Genomic DNA, 27,149 nt, shown 5'->3' with positions numbered 1-27,149 from the left:
CAGTACTGGGTCTTTTAAGGGTCCAAGAAATTCTGGTGCTTGGCTATCTGGACGACCTCCTGCTCAGAGATCACTCAGTATAGGCTCTAGAACAGAGCATAGTATACACAGTGCGGTATTTGAAAAGCTTAGGCTGGATAATAAATATCAAAGTCAGCCTTGAGACCCGGTCAAAGGCTAAAGTATTTAGGTTTGATCCTAAACATGTTCCAAGCAAGAGTATTCTTGCCACCCATACGGATCTGTGCCCTGAAGGATCAGGTGCATCAGATAAGGGGCACCAGACAACCCTCCATTTGGCTCTGTATTAGTCTTTTAGGGAGGATGGTATCCTCCTTCGAGGCAATGCCCTATACCCAGTTCCATTCCAGGCCCTTGTAACAAGATATTTTGTTGGCTTGGAACAAAGGAAGAAAAGCCCTGGATTATACAATGTGCTTGTCTCCTGAGGCATGCTTGAGCCTAAACTGGTTGTTGCAGGATCAGAACCTGCAAAAGAGAAAATCCTTTCTCTCTGTAACTTGAAGAGTACGGACTACAAATGCCAGTCTCTCAGGCTGGGGAGTGACCCTAGACTGGCTCACAGCCCAGAGTAAATTGTCGGAGACAGAGCAGACCCTGCCCATCGACGTCCTAAAATTACAGGCAGTACGTCTAGCCCTATGGTCCTGGACGGTGGAGCTTCAGGACTGCCCCATCAGGGTTCAGTCTGACAAGGCAGTGGCCTATATAAACCACCAAGGCGGTACCAGGAGTCTTTCAGCTCTGAAGGAGGTGAACTACATACTAGCTGGGCCGAGGTACATGTGGCAATCATATCGGCAGTCTATATCTCAGGAGTAGAGAGGCAGATTCTCAGCCGCTAGCAGATCTGCTCACGGGAATGGTCCTTACACCCAGAGGTGTTCCAGGAAATTTGCCAACGTTGGGGGCCAGAGGTCTACCTACAGGCATCCAGGTTCATCAACAAGCTACAGCAGTTTGTGTCTCGAACAAGAGATCCGCTGGCAATTGGAGCAGATGCTCTGATAACTCCATGGAGCTTGTACTCCCTGGTTTATGCTTTCCCTCCGATCCCTCTTTTTCCACATTTGTTGCGCAGGATTCGGAGAGAGGGGGTTCCAGTTATTCTGGTGGCACCAGCCTGGCCCAGAAGGCCCTGGTACCCAGAGATTGTGAGACTGACAATAGACGGGCCATGGGCACTTCCGCGTCCCCCCGATCTACTGTCTCAAGGTCCTATATTCCACCCCAATTTACGGTCTCTAACACACTGGCGTCAATAGACATGCCACCAAATTTAAAGGACTGTGGCATTTTGGGACCAGTGGTGTCTACTCTAGTGAATGCTAGAAAAGCTGTCACTAGGAAGATTTATCATAAGGTCTGGAAGACTTCTATTGCTTGGTGTGAAGCCAGAAAATGACATCCTTGGATATCTGTGATTGGGAGAATTCTCTCTCTTCTACAGTCAGCTGTGGAAATCAAATTTGCTTTGAGAATAATCAGAGGTCAAGTTTCGGCCCTATCAGTATTCTTCCAAAGGCTTTTATGCAAGGGGCACCTCGGCTAGAAGGGTGTCCAGTTGGTGGCCCTTTCATGCAGGGAACCATACTTGATCCTTCACCATGTCAGTCATGTTATGACCTGTTTCATCCTCTTTGCTAAAGGTGGTGTCGGCCTTTCATTTAAACCAGGACATTTATTTTGCCTTCTTTTTTCCCTCCTTCAGTGGAAGAGATGAATTCATTCTTTGGACGTCGTCCTGGCAGTCGATGTTTATTTGTCTAGATCTGCGGAGACCCGAGGATCAGACTTATTTTTATTTATTTTTTTATTTACCAAAAGGACCCAAGAAGGGGCAGGCAGCTTCCATTGCCAATTGATGGTCCATCAATTGGTCATTCAGGCCTACTGTCTGAAACATAAAGCTCCTCCCTTTAGGGTGAGAGCTAATTCTACCAGGGGTGTAGAAACCTCCTGGGCTTTTCACCATCAGGTATCTGTGGCTCAGATTTGTAAGGCTGCTATCTGGTCTTCAATGCATATTTTCACAAAATTTGATCAAGTGAATGTTTGAGCAGCCAAGCTTTCGGCTTTCGGCCGCAGTGTACTGCGGGTTGCCGTTTAAGTTCTGATGGCTATTGTTTGGCAGGGTGTCTCCCACCCCTCAAGGCTATTGCTCTGGGCCGTCCCAGCAGGTAATAATAGCCTGATTCTGTGTCTCATGAGGTATGAAAAAGAAAATAGGATTTTTTTTCTTTATACTTGCCTGTAAATCTTTTTCTTTTTTATTTCTTTTTTATTTTTTATTTTTTTTATTTTTTGAGTACATCATGGGACACAGATCCCTCCCCTCTTTTTTGAGCATTTAGTGCCTGCTACCAAACTAAAGTGCTTCCTGTATGGGAGGGGTTATATAGGGGGGGGTCACTTCCTGTCTAAAGACCTTTTTGGTCTACCAGTGTCCATTTACCTGATGATGAAGAATAACCCAGCAGGTAATGAATATTATCCTGACTCTGTGTCCCATGATGTACTCAAAAGGATTTTACAGGTAAAAATGGCGAAAAAATCCTATTTTAACTATTCAAAGTTAAAACGACAAGGGCAGAAGATTTAATAGATGGGAAAAAATAACCAAAGGTCTGCTTTAAGTTTAGTTATTGCATTGTTTTGTATTTTATCAATTTTTACAGTATGTGCATGTTAAAGGCATTTCACAAATTACAGTGGCAAGATAAAAGTATGTGAACCCCTTGGAATTAACTGGTTTTCTGCAGAAATTCACCATCAAATGTAATTTTATCCTCCTTAAAGTCACAATAATAGAGACACACAATGTGCATAAGTTGCTAACACACACACCACTCTAATTTCTCATGTCTTTATTGAACGCACCTATTAAACAGTCACAGTGCTGGAGGAAAAAGCAAGTAAACCCTTGGAGTTATTAGCTGGTCAAACTTTCTTGGCAGCTCTTTCGGTAGCTCTGGATCAGAACTGCACAACGTTCAGGCAGAATTGCTTGAACATTGAGACTTGGATGGTTATCAAATCACATTATATGGCAAGTTACTGAAGAAAACCAGTAAATTCCAAGGGGTTTCTGCACTTTTTCCTGCCTCTATATCATGGTTCCCCCCCTAAAATAGTTACAGGAATATTTGTGAGGTTCAATGATTTGCCTGTAAGAGGAGCAGAAAATACAACCACTAAGGTAGGGGAAATATTTTGAGACTTGTAAAGTGTAGAATAGTTATACAATTATTTCATGCTAAAATATGATAATGTCACAACGTTAAAGTGTGTATATACAGTGCCTTGAAAAAGTATTCATCCCCCTTGAAATGTTGTCATGTGGCAACCAAAAACATAAATGTATTTTATTGGGATTTATGTGATAGACACAAAGTGGCACATAGTTGTGAAGTGGAAGGAAAATTATAAATGGTTTGCAACATTATTTTACAAATAAATATTTGAAAAGTGTGGCGTGCATTTGTAGTCAGCCCCTTTTACTCTGATACCCCCAACTAAAATCTAGTGGATCCAGTTGCCTTCAGAAGTCGCCTAATTGGTAAATGGTCTACCTATGTGTACATTAAAACCTTGGATTGCGAGCATAATCTGTTCCGGTAGCATGCTTGTAAGCCAAAGCACTTAATAATGGAAAATCAAATGATTCGTTCCACAACCATTCATTCATAAGTCCTTCAGTTTATAGTCCATATGAAAAGATTATAGTAATGTGATAGGTTGTGTAACCATAAAATGTCCATCCACAAATGGAAGCCTTCACAAGGGGATTTGAAGCAAAATCCAGTAGGAACTACAGCGTATAAAAGAGAAGAGGGGCTCCTCTAAGTGTAGCAATAGGGTTACATTTAATGACGGTACAATATTTAAATACTCACATGGTTGATGATTAAAAGAGGCGTCTCTGTTCTCTTTTCAGCTCAGTGACATGACGCTACTCTTACATCAAGATATCGCTTGTATATCAAGTCACAATTTTGTATCTTGCAAAATGCTCTCAAACCAAGGTTTTACTGTAATTTAATCTCAGCATAAATAAGGCTGTTACGTGAAGCCATCAGAGATTTATTAGAGAACCTTAGTGAACAAACAGCATCACGAAGGCCAAGGAACACACCAAGAGGGTCAGGGATAAGGTAAGGGTCAGGGACAAAGTGTGGAGAAGTTTAAAGCAGGGTTAGGTTTTAAAAAAAAAAAAAAAAAATCCAAGCTTTGGACATCTTCCAAAAATGAAGAGTGTGACACAACTGAAAACCTACCTAACTGACAGCCCGGACAAGGAGAGAATTCATCAGAGAAGCAGCCAAGAGGCCCATGGTAACTCTGGAGGAGCTGCAGAGATCCACAGCTCAGGTGGGAGAATCTGTCCACAGGACAACTATTAGTCTTGCATGCCACAAATCTGGCCTTTATGGATGAGTGGCTAGAAGAAAGCCATTGTTGAAAGAAAGTCATAAGTCCCATTTTTCAGTTTGCGAGAAGCCATGTGGGGGACACAAACGTGGAAGAAGGTGCTCTGGTCAGATGAGAAGCAAAATGCTATGCGTGGTGTAAAACTAGAACTGCACATCACCCTGAACACACCATCCCCACTGTGAAATGTGGTGTGTGTATCATGTTGTGGGGATGCTTTTCTTCAGTAGGGACAGGGAAGCTGGTCAAAGTTGATAGGAAGATGAAGTCAAATACAGGGAAGTCTTAGAAGAAAACCTGTTAAACCTGTTAAACCTGCAAAAGATTTGAGACTGGGTTGGAGGTTCACCTTCCAGCAGGACAACGACCCTAAACATACAGCAAGAGCTACAATGAAATGGTTTAGATCGCAGCATATTCTTGTGCTAGAATGGCCCAATGAAAGTCCAGACCGAAAGCCAATTGAAAATCTGTGGTAAGACTTGAAAATTGGTATTCAGACATAGCTTGAGCTATTTCTCTTTCGTTCATTGGCGGACACAGCACCTTTAATCTTAACCTTGAGGGTTATATAGCCACCTTCAGGAGAGGACTAGGAAGAACATGTAAAGGCAGCAAAACTGCACAGCAGTCCTACTGGCTATAACCCCTCACTCTTCCAGCAGCTCAGTTTTTTTTTTTTTTTTTTTTTTTCTGCCTAGTGTAGAAGGACCTGGCTCCATGTGGGGACCAATGGTCCCGGCAATTGTGTTTCTGCTTTTTGATTACTGTGATATACAATCAACAGCCAGGCTGGGTGACAGGCTGGATAATATATATCCCGGTAGTCTCCCCAGTTTGGCCATCGAGAGTGTGCAGACCTTAGCTACGCGCTGGGTTGGCCACGACATGTCCAGTCTGATCCAGGGGCAGCCGGCAAACTATATGCTGCGGGGCACACATATGACCGGGCTACTGCTGTCCATGTCAGCGTGCCGTGGCTGACAGCCACCCCATACTGCTTGGGTGATGGGTCTATCTATGGAATGCATCCAGCAGTCCCTGCAGGAGCGGTAAGTATGGTTCCACCTGTCTCGGCAGAATAGAGCAGCTGGGCATTCCCTGGGAGATTGTCTAAGGGGTCTCTCCCTTTCTTCTTGCCCTGTCCTTTTCCCTCCTCCCCATGTTGATGGGCCACTGCGTGACTGGGCATAGGGGGGGGGGGCTCTAGGTCCTGGCAGGGGGCTGCGCTGGGCGGTTAGTGGTCCGCTTGTCTTTTTCCCTGTCTTTAGGCCGTTTTGGGGTATCTGTGCCATGTCGGGGACTGGCTGCCACGTGAACTGCAGCCATTTTCTTGTAGCCGAAGCCTTTTTTTTTAACCACTGCCATTTTCCCTGCGCTTTCAGACATTTCTTGCTGAGGCGGCCATTTTCTAGTAGCATCTAGTCTTACCCTAGCGCTGGGTGGCTGGTTCATTCCGGAAAAGCATGAAACTGACACAGAACACCTCGTGGCTGGCACAGGGGAGAGCGGATGGCAGCAGCACAGCGCAGTACATGGGTCAGGATGGCGCGTCCTGCGGGGAGCCCCTCAGTCTGTGGCAGCTAGGAGGGGGGGCATTTTGTGTGGCTTGGCTTAGGTCCCTAGTGGTGACAGGCGAGAGTGGATCAACATGGCATTGGAAGCTGGCACTTCTTCCCCAGACATCCCTGCTATTGTAACTGGTTCCCCTGCACCTGCGGTGCCTATGGACGCTCTGTCGGCAGTCCTGGAGTCCTTTGTTGTCAGGGTGGAAGCGGTGTGCGGGTGCAAGGGGGGTAAACAATGCCCCCACCCCCACCATCTTCTGGGGGAAAGCTCTGATTCGGACTCGTGTCCCGCTGTGGCAGGCGGCCCCTGTTCTGAGGTGTCAGAAAATGCGGACCAGGACCGGTCGGACAGTGAGGATGACTCCATGTCCGGATCAGCGCAGGAAAAATCGCTAGTAGAAGCACTTATCACAGCGGTGTGGGATACCTTAAAAATAGAGGATACGGCGGGGGCATCTGCAGATGTGTTGGACCCTCTTGGGTCCCACAAGCTTGCCCGCACTGCTAAGGTGTTTTTTCCTACCTAACTTATTTTGATAAGTTTATTTACAAGGAGTGGGGGAGCCCGCAGCGGGCCTTTTCTGTCCCGAGACAGATGGTGGTGCATTGCCCCTTTGAGGAGAGCTTCCTGAAAAAATGGACATCTCCTCCAGTCGCTTATCCCCCTGTATCCTTGTTAAGCAAGGTAACGGCGATTCCGGTGGAAAGGACCCCTGCTTTCAAGGATCCCGCCGACAGAAGGACAGAGGCGGTTGCCCGGTCCATGTTTACGGTGGTGGGGGTCAACATTTTTTTCCCTCCTAACCATCTTCTGGATCATCGGGAAGCCCTGTTTAGGACAGTACAGGACCTGCTGCTGCGGTGGTGGTACACTCCTGTGCTGACGCCGGAAAGGTTTCAGGGATTCTACTCCATTCTGTTTGTACTCCCAAAGAAGGAAGGGGTCTGTCCGGTCCTGGATCTCAAGGCCATCAACGGCTTTGTGAAAGTACAAAGGTTAAGGATGGAATCCGTTTTCTCCGTGGTCACTGCACTCCATACTTGCATGTCCCCATATGCATCAGGCATCAGAGGTTTCTACGATTTGCGGTCAGGGATGAGCGCTACCAATTTATAGCTCTCCCTTTTGGCCTAGCGACGGCACCAAGGGTCTTCACCAAGGTGCTAGCCCCAATTCTGGCATTGCTAAGGCAACGAGGGATCACAATTGTGGGTTACCTGAACGACCTACTTCTGAGAGCAGCTTCCACCTCAGAATTAAGGGAGGATGTAGCGATCACCATACAGACTCTCCGGGAGTTTGGTTGGTTGTTGAACCTCCAGAAGTCAGTGTTGGTACTGACTCTATGCCTGGAGTACCTGGGCTTGATTCTGGATTCCTCAGAGGCAGAGAGAGTCTTTCTCCCTTCAGACAAGCTGCAGACTCTTCAAGCTGCGGTGAAGTTATTGGTGTCCCTCAGGTGGTCGTCACTGCGTTTTTTGCATGCAAGTTCTGGGTCTCACGGTAGCCACTTTTGAGGCGGTACCGTATTCCCAATTCCACACTCGAGTCTTGCAGAAAGAGATCCTGTCAAAATGGGACACATCTCCGTCATTCCTAGATTGTCAAATTCGAGTGAGCCAGCTAGTCAGGCATTCCCTGCTCTGGTGGTTGAGGTCTCTGGCCCTTCGGTCCGGGAAGTCGTTCCTTCCTCTTCATTGGACAGTGATCACAATGGACACCAACCTGACAGGTTGGGGGGTGTTATGGGGTGTTCAGTCGGCCCAGGGTCGCTGGATGCAAGAACAATCCCGCCTGCCGATCAATGTGCTGGATCTTTGGGTGATCAGGCGGTGCCTCTCCACATGGTCACAGAGGCTGCAGGGGCATCCGGGCAGGATCCAGTCGGACAACGCCACGGAGGGTGGCGTATGTCAACCATCAAGGAGGGACAAGGAGCTTGGCTGCAGCACTGGAGGTTGCTCACATCCTGCAGTGGGCAGAGCGGCGCGTGCCGGCTCTTTCAGCGTGTACATTCCGGGCGTAGAAAACTGGCAGGCGGATTACATAAGTCATCAGCTGCTGGACCAGGGGAAATATCGCTGTATTTCTCTTGGCGTCTAGACACAATCGGAATGTACAGAGGTTTGTGGCCAGGTCAAAAGCTCCCTGGGCGGACGCGGCAGACACGGTGGCTCCATGGGGGCATTATCGTGTGATTTATGCCCCCCCACTAAAACTTCTACCGAGTCTGCTACGCAGAGTGGTGGCCGCGGGGATTCTGGTGATCCTGATTGCCTTGTTACGCTGACATAGTACGAATGGTGGCGGATGTTCCTTAGCGGATGCCAATGCGATAGGACCTTCTGTCGCAAGGGCCAATATTTCATCCTGCTTTACTGTCGCTGGTTTTAACGCTATGGCTGTTGAAAGCCAGGTGCTAAGGGACCGAGGTCTGTCGGATTCGGTAATCTCCACTATGCTGAGGGCACGGAAGTCATCTTCTCAGAAGATTTATCATTGTACCTGGAAGGCCTACATCTCCATGTGTGAGATGGGGTGGCGTCCAAATACATATTCAGTTTGCAGGATCTGCTGTTTTTGCAGCGAGGAGTGGATCAGAAACTTCCATTAAGGGGCAGGTATCAGCTTTGGCTGTCTCTTTTCAGCGACCTTTGGTGACTCATTCATTGGTTAATAAGTTTTGTTCAGGGGGTTTGACATGTGGCCCCTCTGGTTCGACCACTGCTGCCTCTGTGGGATTTGAATCTGCTACTCTCGGTGCTTCAGAAACCGCCTTTTGAAAACATTAGGGAGATCCCCTTATTAACACTCTCTCAGAAAGTAGTCTTTCTAGTGGCTATTACATCTGCCAGGAGGGTTTCTGAGTTGGCAGCCTTGTCATGCAAGTCTCCCTACTTGATACTCCACAAGGATAAGCCGGTGCTGTATCCACAGCCTTTATTTCTTCCAAAGGTTGTTTCGGCCTTTCATCTAAATGAGGACATTGTGCTTCCGTCCTTATGTCCTAGGTCGTCACATCCCAAAGAGGTTGCTTTGCCTTCTTTGGACGTGGTACGGGCTCTGCGGGTGTATCTGTCTGCTACAGCTCCTTTCCGGAGGTCGGACTCGCTGTTTGTATTGGTGGCTGGTCTGAAGAAGGGCCTGGTGTTCTTGTCTGCCACCATTTCTCAGTGGATCGGACAGATTGCCATAAGGGGACGGGCACCCCCCTTTCCTGTCACGGCACATTCTACCAGGGCAGTTGGTGCCTCTTGGGCTTTCCAACATCAAGCGTCCGTTTACCAGGTGTGTAAGGCTGCGGCCTGGTCGTCTGTTCACACTTTCACAAAATTTTACAAGGTTGATGTGAGAGCATCTTCGGATGCTTGCTTCGGCCGCAAGGTTTTGCAAGCGGCTGTTTAACCACTTAAGCCCCAGACCATTTTCCAGCTAAAGGACCAAGCCCCTTTTTTGCGATTCAGCACTGCGTCACTTTAACTGACAATTGCGCGGTCATGCGACGTGACTCCCAAACAAAATTGGCTTCCTTCTTTTCCCACAAAGAGCTTTCTTTTGGTGGTATTTTATCACATCTGCAGTTTTTTTATTTTTTGCGCTATAAGCAAAAATAGAGCAACCATTTAAAAAAAAATGCAGTATTTTTTACTTTTTGCTATAATTAATATCCCCCAAACATAGAAAAACATATTTTTTTTCCTCCGTGTAGGCCGATACGTACTCTTCTACATATTTTTGGTAAAAAAAAAAAAATGGCAATAAGTGTTTGGTTTGCACAAAAGTTATAGCGCCTACAAAAATAGGGGATAGTTTTTTTACGGCATTTTTATTGATAATTTTTTTTTTTGTGTGTGACTGCGGCATTATGGCAGACAAGTCGGACAATTTTGACACATTTTTGGGACCATTGGCAATCAGTGCGATTAAAAATGCACCGATTACTGTAAAAATTTCACTGGCAGTGAAAGGGTTAACCACTAGGGGGCAATGTAGGGGTTAAGTGTGTGTGTGTGTGTGTTTTTTTTTTTTTTTAACTATAGGGGGCGTGGCTTGGCGTCTGATGTCACTGTTCTTCTTTCCTTATAACAGGGAGCAGACGATCAGTGACAGCCTCACTAGGAAGCACGAGGTGAGGTTTGTTTACACTTCCCGCTCCTCGTTCTTCAGCTCTGTGACCCGATTGCGGAACACCGACGGGGATCGGGTCTGCGGGTCCCGCGGCCACAGTGTTAAGGACCAGGTCGCGAGTGCGCCGGCGGTGGCACGCGTGACCCATGGCTGGGCACTTAAAGACATCGTACCTGTACGTGATTGTGCCCAGCCGTGCCATTCTGCCAACGTATATCGGCGTGAGGCGGTCCTTAAGTGGTTAAGGTGGCATCTCCTCTGTTCTGGTTGTTGTGGATGGAGTTCATTTTCTTGCTGTTCCCACCCCTTGTTTTTTTGACACTGCTTGGGGACATCCCTAAGGTCCTTTTCTTTGAAGTTCATTGACGGACACAGCATCCACCCCTCCTATTTATGTTTGTACTGCGTTTTGACGAACTGAGCTGCTGGAAGCAGAGTGAGGGGTTATAGCCAGTAGGACCACCCCCTGGGCGGTACTGTGCAGTTTTGCTGTTTTTACATGTTCTGCTGAAGGTGGCACTATAATCCCAAGGTTAAGATTAAAGGTGCTGTGTCCGTCAATGAACTTCAGAGAGAAGGATTTTACAGTGAGTACAAAAATCCTATTTTTGCAAAGAAAAATGGGCAAAAATGTCACTCTCTAGATGTGTAAAGCTGGTAGAGACATCCCCAAAAAGACCTGCAGCTGTAATTGCAATGAAAGGTGGTTCTACAAAGTATTGACTCAGGGGTGAGGAAACAGTAACACTGCTTGTGTCTTTGAAATTTTCGGGTTTATGATGGTTAATAAGAGGGTTGTTTTCATATGCATATAAGCAAGCATTCGAATTTATACTACAGTTAGAAATTGTTACAGAAATGCCTCTATACTTATTCTGTCAGCAGCACACCAAAGTGTGAGTATGTATAGGTGTTGGGCGCATAAGCTCTGTTAAAAAGTAGTAACACTAGGCCCCTTTCACACTTGTGTGACACTTCCTGCAACTTTGGACATAAGTCGCATGACAAGTCCTACCCCATGATTCCCAATGATAACCACTCGTATCTATGCGACTTCAAGTCGCACCAACTTCAAAGTATTCCCTGTACTACTTTGGTCCGACTTTGAAGCGAGTTGAGATCCATAGACCTCAAGTTTACACAGGCATTCCCTGAATATGCGTCAAAATTGCGGTAAAATCACAAGGCTTTCAAGTCGTGTTAGTGTAAAAGGAGCCTAAGAAGTATGCTGACCATTAATCCAGAAGTTACTGAGGGTATAGTGTAAAGGAGGTGCATTCTGTGTAAATCTTTTACCAAAGTGTACCTGTTTTGCATTGAGTAGACCACCCTGATTCTAGTCTCATCTCCTTTAAATCAATATCTGTAATTCTGGCACCAGTCGGGCAATGGTGTCTGCAGTGACCGTGGAGTGCTTATAGACCTATATTTGAATTCTGATTGGACTGAGTGAGAGATTCCTTGAGTGCAGGTTGTGGCACCCAGCAGGATTACATAACACACTAGTAGGGTGAAAAAAGAACTAGAATACCACAGGCAATGTTGCTGGGAGTATTTTGTTTGCACCATGGTTTGGCGTAGAAATCTTTACAAGGCTGACCTATACATAGACCTATACCTGTGAGCTGTGGACTGTAGAGTTTGTACCCATAATGCAACAGGAAACCCACTGTTGTTATTGCTTCTCCTGTTACAAGAGAGCAACTTCGAAGGCCAACTTTACTGCCCTCCCTACCTGCTAAGTAGAAACAATGTCCTGCTATCTTACATACAGTAGCAACCCAATCCACGGAACAATTTGTCTAACTTTTTCTACCTGATATCCCCTCATACTGTGCCACTAACTCATGCATAACCAACCGACTTCAGAACTTTAGCTTGGTGTTTTTAATGAATCTCTGTAAGTAAGGAGAGTAAAAATAAAGAATAAACAAAATAACCCTGTTTGTAGGGCTTTGCAGCATAGGCTTGCACTATATTTATACACAAAGCAAGTATGTGACACCAATACATGATTTTAATGTACTAAACATTTGTTTGTGTATTTGTATCTCTTAATCCAGCTTATTCCCACACGGTAGAGAATTCAGCTTTTTTTGGCGATGTAGTCCTACGCTTCCCAAAAATTGTTCACCATTATTTTGACCGTAATTCTAATTGGAATAACCTCATTCGATGGGGAATCGGTTTCTGCAATCTAAGTGGAATCTTCAATGATGGTCCACATTCCCAGCTCCTTGACTTGGTAAGTCTCTCATTAAATGCAGACTTCTCCAAAGTATTGTAGACAAGCTCTCTCCGCAGTTTTAATGGAAGAACACATGATATTTTTTTTGAAGTGATTATAGAAAAATATGGTTACAGTGTTGATTTATGTATCCTAGTACAGCGTGCATCTGTTTACCATATCCTGATTTCTTTTGATGTCATGGTTTTTAGATGTCTCAAGAGTTGGGCATTAGTGAAAAGTCTCCTGATTATCGAAATCCTTTCAAAACTGACAATATGGAGGTAAGTAGCAACTACTATTCATAAAAATTCAGCATTCTTCATTGCATCCATTTTAGTTTAGAGACGCTGACTATATCCTCCAGTAAATTAAGAGTTAAACAGTTCAAGTCAGAAGGTCTACTTAATATATCTTGCCACATTTGTAGTTTGAGCCTAGTTCTGTACCATACTGTTTTTGAGTGGGACTGTAGCAGTCGCTGATGAACAAGGGGTTTGGCCACATAAACTTGGAGAAGAGGACACAGTGGTCTAGGGAGAAACTTGAACAATGTTTGGGTTGGGGAGCAGGACTGATAAGGGTGAATTACATAGCCATAACATTCCAACAGTGTGCTAGATGGCCCCAAATAACAGAATATAAAGTTTGTGCTAGTGGGGTATCTTGGAACGCAAATGCCATAGATGATTAAAAACTGTAGCTAAGCTGTGTTTAAATTTAATTTGAAAACTTCTACACCCAAAAACTGAAACACTATCTGTTTTTCTTATGTCTATTTAATAATTGCTGGTATGTTATTTTTGTTTAACGGTCTGCAGACCTGTCCACATTACAGTGCTTTATCTGCCTTGTCTTACCCAAAATTAAGGCCTGTTAACCAGCCAAGCTTTATTACTTCCCGATTTCTAATTGAAATCCACCCACACCCCACCCCTATCAGTATAAATATAAGCTTCTTTTGGGGGAAACATTTGCAGGGGGCACACATTTTCAACTGGGGCTCTTTCTATAAGTGGGAGCACTTCTGACTCTGCACTTCAGAGAATGCGCAAGCGAAGGGACACAAGAAAAACACCACACAGACATCAGGTGACCTTCAGCTCTTTCTCATTGTAACATTCTCTATCTCTCTATCTCTCTCATATATATATATATATTTATATATATATATATCACCCTCACTTCTGTCCTCTCCTTATTACTGCACCCACAAACTCCTGCTAATTGTAAATCCACACACACTAAAAATCTCCAAGACCCTGGGGCATGTCCCTTCATATAAATCCCACTCCCATATTACCTCCCTCACCCTCCTGCTTCTCCTAACCTCTGGAAATATATCCCCAAACCCTTGGGCCTCCATCATTTAACTGTACCCTGTGCACCCATCACTCTGGACCTTCTGGCAGCAGCCGCTATCAATACAATTTAGTTTAATTTCTGTTCTTCCCAAGACCAGGCTCCTTCTCTTGTGTCCTTTGGAACTCCCACTCTGTCTGCAACAAACTCACCTCTCTCCATAACCTCTTTATCGCCAACTCATTTAACCTACTCGCCATTACCAAAACCTGGCTCCACGAATCCGACACTGCGTCTTCTGCTGCCCTATCCCATGGTGGTCTTCTCTGGACTCACTCCCTCCAGATCCAGTGGACATGAGGGAGGAGGTGTCGGAATCCTGGTAGCCCCACATAGCACCTTTCAGGTACATCAGCCACCTCCCTCTCTGTCACTCTCCTCTTTTAAAATGCACTGCATTCATCTTTTCACTCCAGTTTCTCTAAGGATAGCTGTGATCTACAGGCCCCCTGGACCAGTATCGACCTTTCTTGATCGCTTATCTGCCTGGCTACCCTACTTTCTTTCTTCTGAAATACCCACAATCATTCTCGGGAACTTCAACATCCTTATTAATACTAACACTCCCGCCCCTTCCAAACTTCAGCCTAACCTCCTCCTTTGACCTGAAGCAGTGGATACATGCTCCTATTCACTCCAAAGGCAATACCCTTGACATCGTTTCTCTCACCTTTGCACTCCATGCAACCTCTCTAACTATCCATTCCCCCTCTCTGATCACCACCTTATTAATGTCACTCTCTCCTCCTCCTTTCCCTCCAACCGCCTAAAAGTTAGCCGCAGAAACCTTACGTAAACTCAACCCTTCTCTACTCGATCGACAACCTCAAAATCGTACCCCTATCCTGCACCAACTTAGCCACTTCTGTCTACAACGCTTCACTTCTAGCCTCAATGGACTCAGTGGCCCCCCTCACTACACACAGAATCAGGCCTGACCCCTTCAACCTTGGCAAACAGATGATACTAAAAGTCTGATGAGTTGTGCTCATGAGCACCTGTGTTGTAAGACTAAGTCTCAGAGAGATTTCAAGCAATATAAATCTGCCCTCCAAAAATACAATTCAAGCCTCCTCTCTGCCAAGCAGACCTATTTTATCACTCTCATTAGCAACTTATCATCCCATCCCCGTCAACTCTTCTCTACCTTCAACTCTCTACTTCGTCCCCCACCACCTCCACCCGCCAACTCACTCACTGCCCAGATCGTCGCCAATTACATAAAACAGAAGGTTGATACAATTTGCAAGGAGACCTCTACTGTGCCGATGCCCTCCATGCTTTACACTTCATGCCCACAGGCACAATCATTACTTCCCTCTTTCAACCCCACCACTATAGACAAGTTTGCTAAACTACTTGGTAATGTCCACCTTACCACCTGCCCTCTGGATCCTGTTCCCTCACAAATGCTACGTTCACCATCTGGCTCTGTTACACTCTCTTGACTCACATCTTCAATCTCTCCCTCTCTTCTGGCATCTTCCCCAATTCTCTAAAACATGCACTTGTCAGACCCATACTTAAAAAGCCCTCACTGGACCCATCCAATCTTAACAACCTACGCCTCATCTCCTTGCTCCCCTTCTTATCAAAACTCCTCGAAGGTCTGGTCTATAACCGACTGAGCATCCACCACTCTGAAAATAGCCTTCTTGATCCCCTTCAGCCTGGATTTTTGTCCTCCACAGAATCTGCTCTCCTAAAACTAACAAACAATCTACTAATGGCCAAAACCAATTGACGCTATTCTGTACGCCTACTCCTGGACCTCTCTGCTGCCTTTGATACGGTTGACCACCCCCTCCTCCTCAAACTCCACGCCTTTGGTTTCCGTGACTATACTCTTCGCTGGTTCGCTTCCTACTCAACCAACTGCACCTTTAGCGTTTCTTACAACTCTATTTCCTCCTCTCCTCTTCCTTTCTCTGTTGGGGTCCCCCAAGGTTCTGTTCTTGGACCTCTCATTTTTATTTACACCTTCTCCCTGGGTCAACTGATGGCCTCCCATGGCTTCCAATACCACCTCTACACTGACGACACCCAAATCTATTTCTCTACCCCTCAGCTCACTCCCTCTGTCTCCTCACATATCACTAATTTACTATCGGGTATATCAGTCTGGATGTCACACCACTTCCTCAAACTTCATCTATCCAAAACCGAACTTATAATTTTTCCTTCCCCTTATGCCCCTTCCCCTGATCTCTCTATCAAAATCTATGGCATGACTATACTATAAGCCCATCCCCACATGCCAAGGTTCTAGGTGTAGTCCTGGACTCTGACCTCCCTTCTCATTGGCTTACCGCTACATAGTCTATCACCTCTTCAATGCATCATGAATGCTGCTGCCAGACTCCTCCACCTTGCCAATCGCTCTGTGTCTGCTACTCCTCTCTGTCAATCCCTTCACTGGCTTCCGCTCGACCTTACCTTTCTGTTTCCACTTGACCCTACCTTCTAGATTATAAGCTCTATTAAGCAGGGCCCTCTGGTACATCCTGTATTGATTTGTATTGTAAGTGTACTGTCTGCCCTCATGTTGTAAAGCGCTGCGCAAACTGTTGGCGCTATATAAATCCTGTATAATAATATTCTGTGTTTACTTGCGTATACTTTGATTATTAACAAAACAAGGTTTGCTATCATATATTGTTAATGTTACAACTGGCCTTTCGTGCAACAAAAATGGAGACGAATGATTGCTGACTATTGATGCAGCTTGGCTTCCTTGCACAAAATGAGTAGTTTTGTAAGTTGCCAAAAGATCGGATACATGGAGGTCACAAAAATTTGCTACTGAGTGTAAAAATTATTTGAAGATTGTCTCCTTGTAGTCACAGTTCAAAGTTTTATGTTTAGTACAAACATCATATTGCACTTATGAGTTTCATTACATTTTGCAATCTTTTTAACATATATAAATGTAAGTAGCTGGAAAAGTGGAGATTAGCAATACAATATGCCATTTGGTGGCAGTGTTTTGCCAAGAATGAATTCAATATGGCCTGCACTTGTGTATGTGTTTTGTTTGTTGACCTGAATGCAGCAGTAAGACATATATTTTTTCAAGTAAGACATACACAGTTGTGTAAATATGTACTGCATTCAAATCCATAACATCTTTTTCTGAGGCAAGTGTATACACTTACACCATTGAAAAAACAAAAAACAAGACAAGTTGTACATATTAATAAAAAAAAAAGTTGTACATATTAAAAAAATGATCTTTTATGCAGGAACTTTTCTTCCATTGCCTAATGATCAGTAACATTTTTAGTATTAGGTTATGTCCAAGTGAATGTAGCTTAAAAAATATCAAACTGAATTACACACATTTTTTTTCTTTTATAAAAGCTGCTCGATTAAAATTTTCTGCCTTGATAATGCCAAAATGATTTAAAGTAATACCCAGTGCTATTATAAAACATCACTACTCATACTCATATATTCTACTTCCCTACATACATGTAAAATTCTGCAAAATAAACAATTTCCAAAGATGAGTGTAAAACTCTTGTCGCAAACCATGAAAATTATGAGAAAATTATGTGAAAAACTAGTGACTCCTAACCATGTATCCTGCCTTCAACGCTCCCCATCCAATGGACTTCCTTAGGGGTAACATTATGCCAACCCATCAAAAATACTTAATTTAGTCAATAAACGCTCAAAAATATTTTAGATCAAAATTGATTCACATTTAAAATCATCAGGTATTCAGTGCATTAAGACCCCCCCCTCCCTCAGGCTGATTTGACCCCTGATAATTTGACAAGAAACTGTTCAAATCTAACTCCACGTTAAAACTCCAGGTAGCTAAAAAAAAAATGATCCTGTGCAGTGGGATTATCCCGCACTGCAGGTGTTAATTGGTCATTTAGGTCTAGGGGACCAATTAAAGAAGATTTACTTACCCGTGCTCCAGAAGTCTAGTGACCTGACGTCTTCAAGTCCAAAGTAGGGTCAAGAGCCCTGCATTAGATATGTTGACACTGACTGGCAGTCCACCGCCAGAGTGTGGGGGATGTGCCTTCTGCTGGGGGGGGGGGGGGGGGTATCAGGTAAGTAAAATGGGGTCTCCTCTCTAGACAAAACTAGCAAATTTACCCATGCAGTGCGGGTGCAGCCCATCTGCAAGGAATTATTTTACCAGTGGTGGACTTTGAGACCTTTCAGCTCCAGTAACTAGTCCATATATCAATTTGGTCTCATTTCCTCAAATTTCCTTTATCATATTTGACCTTCTCCAGTGTCCCTTGAACATATCAATCCCACTAAATGTCATTTGCCCAAGGTCACTAAAATGTAATAGCTGAAAATGTTTAGATAAACTATAATTCTTCAAGTGGTTCTAAAGCCTCACATGACTTTACATTAGATATTAGCTACATTAAACATAACTGCATGATTATTTCTTTTTAAAAATCTACCTAACAAAATATTTTACTCATTGTTATGGGCTGCATCCTTGGTGATCCTAGCTCTGGATTCCCTGAACTTCTTGGTACCACGTGATGCTGCTTTAGAGACTACGTGTGCCAGCAGACTTTTCAGTAATGCACATGCGCTACTCATTCCCTCAACAAGCTGACATGCGCGCCATCACTGGTACCGCGGGCAGAATAAATCAACTTTTCTGTTCTGCCTCCTAGACACATCCACTCCCTGCCTCCTGGAGCCTCTGCCCAGGACATTTATGCAGAGGTGGAGCTCCGGTGCTCCGATGTCAGGATGCCTGTGTTTTAAAGAAGTAGTCCTAAACCTGTGAGCTCACACAGAGGTGTGCCCATTGGATCAGAGATGGGCATGGGGCACTTATCAGAGGACAGGCAGAAGTTCATAAGAAACGCACAGAAAACAAATATAAGACAATATGTTAAAAAAAAAAAAAATACGCTTGAATAATTTTAAATAAAATAGGAGGGTTTATTATCACTTTAAAACCTTTTTGTTTATTAATATATTCCCCTGGTCTTTTATACTTACTGACCAGCCTGCAAAACAGCCAAATTGGCCCTGTCTAACCGTTTACGTTAAAAACTGAGGGTTTTGTTTGCACACATTTGCAAATAAATGAGTAAACCACAGTGCCTACACCAAGGGACCTCTGTATATACTGTGGTTTTAAAGCAAAGTTTACAGAGCCTTCATAGTAGAAGCACATATAAGAATGGATAGACTAAGGGCAGGTATGCATGGAGGCAGCTCACCCCTCAAGTAGGAACAGTGGCCGTTATACTGTCAGAAGATTTAAGTGCAGTAAAATAAAAATAAAAACAAATCAGCACGAGACATAACTTGCAGAAGTGAGGTGCATTGATGAGGCATCAGCACATGATTCATTATTTTTGTTCGTTCAACCAGGGAGTTGGATAAACTAAAAATGATCCGATTCCCCCAGCCACACATTCAATATGGATGGGGGAATCGCTCCCACTGAGCTATTGTATTTTGATGACGGGGAGCCTTGCCCACTGGCAGAATATATCAGTGTTGCCAGCTATAGCCAGTGTCCCTGCTGAATCAGGCAAATTTTGATCCATGTATGGTCGGCTTTAGTTATGTCCCTTGTGTTCATTTTTATTTTTGTGTTTTATATTGACTGCACTTAGGCTTTATGACATGCAGACTATATCTGACTTTCTAATAAAGCTCAATACTCTTATCTCATCATTCAAAATGGTTTTCTCTTTATCTGTGGTTAGCTCTTCACCTATGGTACTGCATCTACATTAAAGCAGTTTCAAAGAGACATGAGGAGTCGTCAAGCTTTGGACCTATGATTAAACGTTAAGATTGAACAGGAAGGAATTAAACGCGCATGTATTCAGTCAGGCTTTCATATTTTCTTAGGGGGGGGGGGGTGGGGTTGAAAGGTGAACACTGAAAGCAATGGCTTCAGTGTTCACCCCAAAGTCTTTTTGCAAAATGCATATTTAGAATACAAATCTGTCTTGCTGCTTAGTGTCCCCGATTCATCTTTAGATAAAGCCGCTATGTCCGCTAAACTTGAAATTTCTGATCCTGCTCTGAAGGTGACTTATTATGAAGATTCAGGGAATGAAGAAGAGGCAGAGGATGATGATATGAATAGTGACTGTGCCTCTGGGAAAAGGGGAAGGGAAAGTAAGACTGCTTTGAAGGGATTGAAGAACATTGAAGGCTGTTTTAAGGCACTATAAGGAGATAAAATCAGTCTTGTAGAGACGACACTTAGTGATTGTAAACCTTCCAGGATTTTCTGTTTAAAATATTAAACATGTTATACCAACCTACTCTGTGCAACGGTTTTGCACAGAACAGCCCCGATCTTCCTCTTCTTGGTTTCCCTACAGGCGCTCCTGACCCCTCTCCCAGCTGAATACCCCCATAGGAAACCACTTTTTAATGGGGGCACTTGTGTGGGCTTGCTCCTGTGTCTATTCAGACACACAGCCCTGCCCAGCCTCCCCACCCCTATCTGCTCACCAGTTTCGACTGACAGCGGCAAGAGCCAATGGCTTCCGCTGCTTTCAGTCTAGCCTGTGAGAGCCAGGAGAGGGGAGAAGACTGCTGTAGACAGGCATGGTGCTGGACCGAGAACGGGTTCTGGGGAGTATTTAGGGGGCTGAGTATTTTTAAGCTGCACTTAAAAGATTTTTACCTTTTTTAAAGTGGAAGTAAACCCATCGATTTTAAACAGTTAAAAAAAAAAAGGCATGCCGGGAATGCTAACTGCACATTGGCTGTGCTCTCAGCCAAACTATCAAACCATCCAATGGCTGGTGTCATAACGAATCACATGTGCAGCACCATAGCAGTTGAAGATTAACCCCTGGAGATCCGTGCTATAGCCGAATGACGGCTGCAGCGCGGACCTGCTTTGCCGGGACGACGTCTATTGACGTCATCCCGTGCACAAGCGGCCTGCGTGGCGCACTCTGTGATCAGCGAGTCTGAGACTCGCCTGATCACGGATCAGAGCAAGGGGTCGATCCCGACCCCTTACCACGTGATCAGCTGTCAGCCAATGACAGCTGATCATGTGACACAACAGAGCCGGTAATCGGCTATTCTTCCTCCTAGCGCTGACAGCGCAAGGAGAAAAAAAAAAAGCGATCACCGGCGGTCGTGAGAGGGACTTCAGTCCCGATCATGGCCAGCTCATCAGTGCCCACCTGCCAGTGCCACCTAAATATTAAAGTGCCACCCATCAGTGCCCACAATCTGCCTCAACAGTGCTGCACCTTAGTGCCACATATCCGTGCTCATCAGTGTCATCTACCAGTGCCCATCAGTGCCGCCCATCAGAGCCACCTATCGGTGCCCATCAGTCCCATCTATCAGTGGTACCTATTAGTGCCACCTATCAGTGCCATCTTATCTGTGCCCATCTTTGCCCATCAGTACTGCCTTATCTGTGCCTATCGGTGCCACCTTATTAGTGCCGCCTTAACTGTGCCTATCAGTGCCCACCAGTGCCGCCTCATCAGCGCATTTCAATGAAGGAGAAAAATGACCTGTTTGCTAAATTTTATAACAAACTATTAAACATTGATTTTTTTTTTATTTTGCATCTTTTTTTGTTTAGCAAAAAATAAAACTCCCAGCTGTAATTAAATACCACTAAAAGAAAGCTCTATTTGTGGGAAAAAAAATGATAAAAATTTCATTTGGGTACAGTGTTGTATGGCTGCGCAGTTATCATTCAAAGTGCATCAGCGCTGAAAGCTGAAAATTTGGTCTGGGCGGGAGGGGGGGTTTAAGTGCCCAGTAAGCAAGTGGTTAAACAGAGGCAAAGATAGCTACTTCCTTGGCTGAAAACAATAGGGGAGTTTACTTCCACTTTAATGCATAGAATGCGTTAAAGTGGTTGTAAACCCTCTCCTATACCCAGTAAAGTGAATATCCTCAGATGATACACGAGGATGAAACAAATCTCCCTACATAGGTTTTACATGTATATCTGCTGTCTTTCCCTTTTTACACTCTTTGGAAAGTGCAGATCATGTTGCAAATCTTGTTTCCTCTTTCAGAAGTGAATGTGGAGTCTGGGTATACGCTGTGAGAGCTGATGGGAGGAAAGGCACACCCCCCCCCCACTCCACATAGGCAGAGGAAGGAAGGAACATGCAGAGCTGTACTGTGAATAGACTAGCGTTCTGCTAATCTCCCTCTAAGCTCCTTCCCCAACACAAATTTTCAGCTGCTGTTATCTCCTTTGTCTGAGAACTTGTCAGAAGTGACTCTGTTGGTAACAGAGGGACGGAGCAGCAGAAAGGCACAGGACTTTGAGCTTTGGAGAGAGATAAGTAAACAATACAGATATACAGTATGTGCCTAGGTCAGATGTCAGATTTCATGAAAGGGGTTTACAACTACTTTAAAGAGGTAATAAACCCTGATACCCCTGCAAAATAAAAGCATAATGTGCTAGTATGCATTGCATACTAGCACATTATGTGACACCTGCAAATAAAGCCTGCGCTGTTCCCGCTGCAGGCCGCATCCATGTTCACCCCTCTTCCTTCTAGGGCTGTGGACTTCGGTTCTGTGACTGGCTAGAGCCGCGTGACATCACTCTCCTGCGTTCGCTGGAGCCGCCAGTCATAGCGCTCGCGCGTGAAGAAATGGCAGGTGGGGAGGGAGGGGTGGCGTTCGTTTCTTCACAGCGCATGCGCCAATGACATTGTCGGCCCAAAGCACAGTAAATGTCTCCTAAATGGCGCATGTTTAGGAGATATCTACAGTACCTATAGGTAAGCCTAGAATAAGGCTTACCTAAAGGTACCACTTCCACAGAGAGCTTTACAACCTCTTTAATCACTTCTGGACCACCCCACGTACATTTACTGCGGCGGGGAGGCCCGGCTACGCAAAATCACATACCTGTATGAGACTTTGTGCATGCGGTTTAGGGGGTACGCTGCTCCCGCTATGATTGGACACAGCAAGAGCCAATCAGCTGGTCCGATGGCTGCTGCGACTCGCTGATTGTTCACAAGAGGATCAGCTGTCTGCCTGTGTAAACACCTCCCTAGGGAACATTTAACCCTTTGATCACCCCTGGTGTTAACCCCTTCCTTGCCAGTGCAATTTATACATTAATCAGTAGTCAGTCCCCAAAAAGTGTCATTCAGTGTCAGATTTGTCTGCCGCAGTGTCGCAGTCCTGCTAAAAATCTCAGATCGCCACCATTGCCAGTAAAAAATAAAAATAGATACAAGTCCCTAAATCTATCCTGTAGTTTGTGGACACTTTAACTTTTGCGAAACCAATCAATATATGCTTATTGGGATTTGTTTACCAAAAATATCTAGCAGAATACATATTGGCCTTAATTAATAAAGACTTTTTTCCCACTTTCGTCTTTCAGGACAGCACACTTGAGACCTCGGCTCCTCCCTTCTCAGGAAACACCGCCTCCACCAGATCTTTAAAACCATTCCTTCCCTCCAGCCCTCCAGTTTTTGGTGTTTCCTCCGGTGAGGAGACATCACTAGGAACCTGGTTTTAATCAGCTGGGGAGGCGGAGTCCAGTTTTACCCTAAAGGCAGAACGTTTGCTCTGGCCGAAGGGATTTCCGAAGAGATTAAGGTCTCTTGCATTGCAGCAAGGCTGGGGAGTCCGTTACCTGCAGTATCTGGCGCGTCTCATCCTTCCTTGGGGAAAGCGGAGGCATGAGACGTTCGTTTTGGCGCTGCCTGGGGAAGGTGTTCGCCAGATGTGTCCGCGTCTTCCCCTCGTTAGTGGGGCCAGCATGGAGCGCAACACTGGGTCGGATGACGGGCGACTTTTCCGACGGGAGAGGTCACGTCCGGTTCACCCGCGACTTCTGGTTCCGGTCGTGGGACGCCATAAACGAACGGCGAGAAGGCTGGTGTCTGCCTCATTCACGCTGTAGCGACAGCTAAGAGGAGCAGTTTTTGGCGAATGGACCGTTCGGACCGAAGGGATGTCTGAGGCTGATGGTTCCCGTTCAGCTTCGGGTGATGCCAGCACCAGCCACTCTAAGGTAAGTGGAACCCTGGGGTTACCTCCAATCCTTTTATTCTAGGCGTTATAAGGAGGGGGTACAGACTGCAGTTCTCAAGTCCTCCCCCTCAGACTGCTAATCACAGACCTACCAAGGTGTGCAGAGAAGGCGGTAGCCCTTCTGGCTTCTCTGAAGGATTTGTAGCAGCAGAATGTGATTTCACGGATCCCTCGGGGGGAGGTAAACAGAGGGCTTTATTCCCATGTTTTCGTGGTCAAAAAACCTTCAGAGAAGTTCAGGCTGATCCTGAACCTGAAACCTTTGAATCTGTCAATCTGTTACAAAAAGTTTCGAATGGATTCAATTTTTTTCCGTGAAAACACTGCTTCCTCCAAATTGCTTCATGACGTCCATAGACCTAAGAGACGCCTATCTGCACATTCCAATTGCCGAGGACAGCCAGAGGTTCCTCAGGTTGGCAGTAAGGTCAGGGTCAGAAGTAGTGCATCTGCAATTTCAGGCCCTTCCCTTTGGGCTATCCTCTTCCCCCCCGGATATTCACCAAAGTTATGGTGGAGGCTCTGGCCTTCCTGCGACTCAGGGGAATCTTAGTGGTAGCATATCTGGACGACCTGCTCCTGTTTGCATCTTCACCGGAGCAGATGGTTCAGGATTTGTAGGTAGCAAGAAATGTTTTGCAACGCTTGGGAAATTTGGAGATATCCAACTTGGTTCCATCGCAGAGAGTGACCTTCTTAGGGTACGTCCTAGACTCAACAGCGAGTATTTATCCCAGAGGAGAAGATTTGCAAAATAGACAGGGCTTTGGCAGTTCTTCAAAGCAATCAGCAAATTTCTATAAGAAAGGCCATGTCAGCCTTGGGACTGCTGACGTCGGCCCTTCCAGCAGTAAGGTGGGCAGGAGCACACTTTCACCCCTTGCAGCTTTTCATTTTGGAGGTTTGGGATCGTACTCTGAGTTCTCTGGACTCCACGGTTCTCATTCCAATAAAAGTAAAGAGGTCCCTTTGGTGGTGGAGAAAAGCAGCAAATCTTTCTCAAGGTCTAGAATGGGTACTCCCAGTGTCCAGGGTTGTCACAACGGACGCAGGCGGCTCAGGTTGGGGAGCACACCTGGAGAAAGGTCTGGCCCAAGGATCTTGGAGTCCCGAGGACGCGGGGAGGTCCTCGAATTGGAGGGAGCTGAGAGCCATCTTCTTGGCTCTAAGGTTTTTTCCAGCAGGAACTCCGGGGACATCATGTCCAGGTCCGTTCAGACAATTCAGCGGTTGTTTACATCAATCGACGGGGGCACAAGAAGCAGCTCCCTTGGCTCTCTAACGGAAGCAATATTCAGCTGGGCGGAGGTAACAGTTCGCTCTCTATCAGCAGTACACCTGAAAGGGGAGCAGACTTATTCAGCAGGAAGAAGCTGAGGGAGAGCGACTGGGTCCTGAATCTGGAAATCTACAGGTTGATTGTCCAGAGGTGGGGGAAGCCCTCTGTGGATCTTTTTGCGTCAAAGGAAAACTCAAAAACTCCTTTTCTTCTCTCTGAGTCGGGGGGACGGAGCAATAGGAGTGGATGCTCTTGCTCAGAGATGGCTTTTTACCAAGTGCTATGCCTTTCTCCCTCCCGTATTGTTGCCAGCAGTTCTGAGGAGATTCCAGTTAGAGGATACAACTCTAAACCTGATAGCCCCACACTGGCCCAGGAGGCCTTGGTTTTCAGTACTAAAGAAACTTGCGGTAGAACCACCTTGGATGCTTCCGGTCAAGGAAGATCTACTTTTCCAAGGCCCAATCTGCTGCCCTCAGGTGAAAAGGTGGAGTCTGGCAGCCTGGCTACTGAAGAGGAGATGCTGAAAAGCAAGGGGTTTTCTGAAAGGTTAATAGCGACTCTTCTGAATTCTAGAAAGGAAGAGGCACGCAGGATTTATTTGAAGGTATGGAGAAAATTCAATTCCTGGTATGCGGAAAGCTCCTTTTAACGTTCATAGTCCAGTAGCAGTGCTGGAGTTCCTACAGAGGGGGGCAGATAAGGGACTGGCTCTCAGTACTCTTAAAGGTCAGGTTTCTGCTTTTAAGGGTTTTTCTGGAATAACTAGCAGCGACTCCTTGGGTCTCCAGAATCTTTAAAGGTTTAAGTAGACAGAGACCAGTCAGTTTACATCCTTTTCCAGTTTGGGATTTATCTTTTAGTTTTGCAGGCTCTTGCAGAGGATCCTTTCGAGCCTATTAGTTCTTGTACGGTAAAATTTTTAACCCTCAAAGTTTTTTTTTTTTTTTTTTTTTTTTTTGTTGGACCAGGCCTTTGGGCGTAAGGTCCTGCAAGCAGTGGTCCCACCCTAGGGTAAGTGCTCGCTTATCCTCTCAAGTGTGCTGTCCTGAAAGACGAAAGTGGGCAAAATCGAAGTTGCGTACCGGTAACGTTTTTTCCAGGAGTCTTTCAGAACAGCAGCGGTACCCACCCAAAATAAGGTCTTTACCATTAGGACATTAGAGCATCAGGTATGTGTAATTTTTTATGATGTATCTTTGTCTCCCTAGTCTGGCCAAAGGTGCTCGTGCAAAAGCTGAAGGGCTGGAGGGAAGGAATGGTTTTAAAGATCTAGTGGGGGCGGTGTTTCCTGAGAAGGGAGGAGCCGAGGTCCCTCAAGTGTGGTGTCCTGAAAGACTCCTGTAAAAAACGTTACCGGTACGTAACTTCGATTTTTTTTTTTTTTTTTAATTTTTTTTTAATTTTTTTTTTCTTCTTTCTTTGGCATATGTATTATAGCAGAAAGTTAAAAATATTGGGTTCTTTTCAAAATTGTCGTTTTTTTTTTTTTTTTTTTTTTTTAAGAAATCTCTATTTGTGGGGGGGGGAGGCCATTAATTTTATTTGGATACATCGTTGCACGACCACGCAATTGTCGGTTAAAGAGATGCAGTGCCGTATCACAAAAATGGACTTGTCAGAAAGTGGGTAAAACCTTCAAGAGCTGAAGTGGTTAAAGTAAAGAACTTTTACCTTTACAACCACTTTAAAGATGATTTTAAAAATTTCCCTCATAAAAGGTTTCTTCAACTTGCAAAGCTGTCCATACACTAGGAGATAAGAAGAATATTTGTACAAAAGTTCTTAATACTCTCAATGACTGGATGAATGTCATCTGAAAGTACTTGAAAAATTTTATTGCTTTTAACACTTGATTGATTTTGTTAAGAACTTTATTTCCTATTCAAAAACCACATGTACTGTTAGACAAGCATTTGGGGAAAAAATGTAATTATATTCCTTCTAACTTTCTCATCAAAAATGAAAAAGCCGAAAACGATTGTCAGTTGGACACCACTATTCGTCAAATCAACGTTCTTAACCCCTTGCCGGCCAGTGCACGGCAATGTACGTTGGCACGACTGGGCAAATGGGCGTACAGGTATGTCCCCTTTAAATCGCGGCATCGTG

The 27,149-nt window shown here is 45.1% G+C and overlaps 1 protein-coding gene across 1 annotated transcript in view; it reads left to right on the top strand.

Annotated features, from left to right (window-relative positions):
- The window catches only part of CCDC134 (coiled-coil domain containing 134), a 161,616-nt gene that overhangs the window by 88,221 nt on the left and 46,246 nt on the right, over positions 1-27,149 (top strand). The window contains exons 5-6 of the mRNA XM_077452523.1: positions 12,213-12,394; positions 12,589-12,660. Of these exons, the coding sequence (XP_077308649.1) occupies positions 12,213-12,394; positions 12,589-12,660 (254 nt within the window). The remainder of the gene's footprint in view (positions 1-12,212; positions 12,395-12,588; positions 12,661-27,149) is intronic.

Source organism: Lithobates pipiens, unplaced genomic scaffold (genome assembly GCF_037356315.1).
Source record: "Lithobates pipiens isolate NorthernLeopardFrog02 unplaced genomic scaffold, aLitPip1_a1.2 Scaffold_23, whole genome shotgun sequence".
Taxonomy (NCBI): domain Eukaryota; kingdom Metazoa; phylum Chordata; class Amphibia; order Anura; family Ranidae; genus Lithobates; species Lithobates pipiens.
Note: the sequence above shows the minus strand (reverse complement) of the source record. Positions and strands in the feature narration are given on the sequence as shown.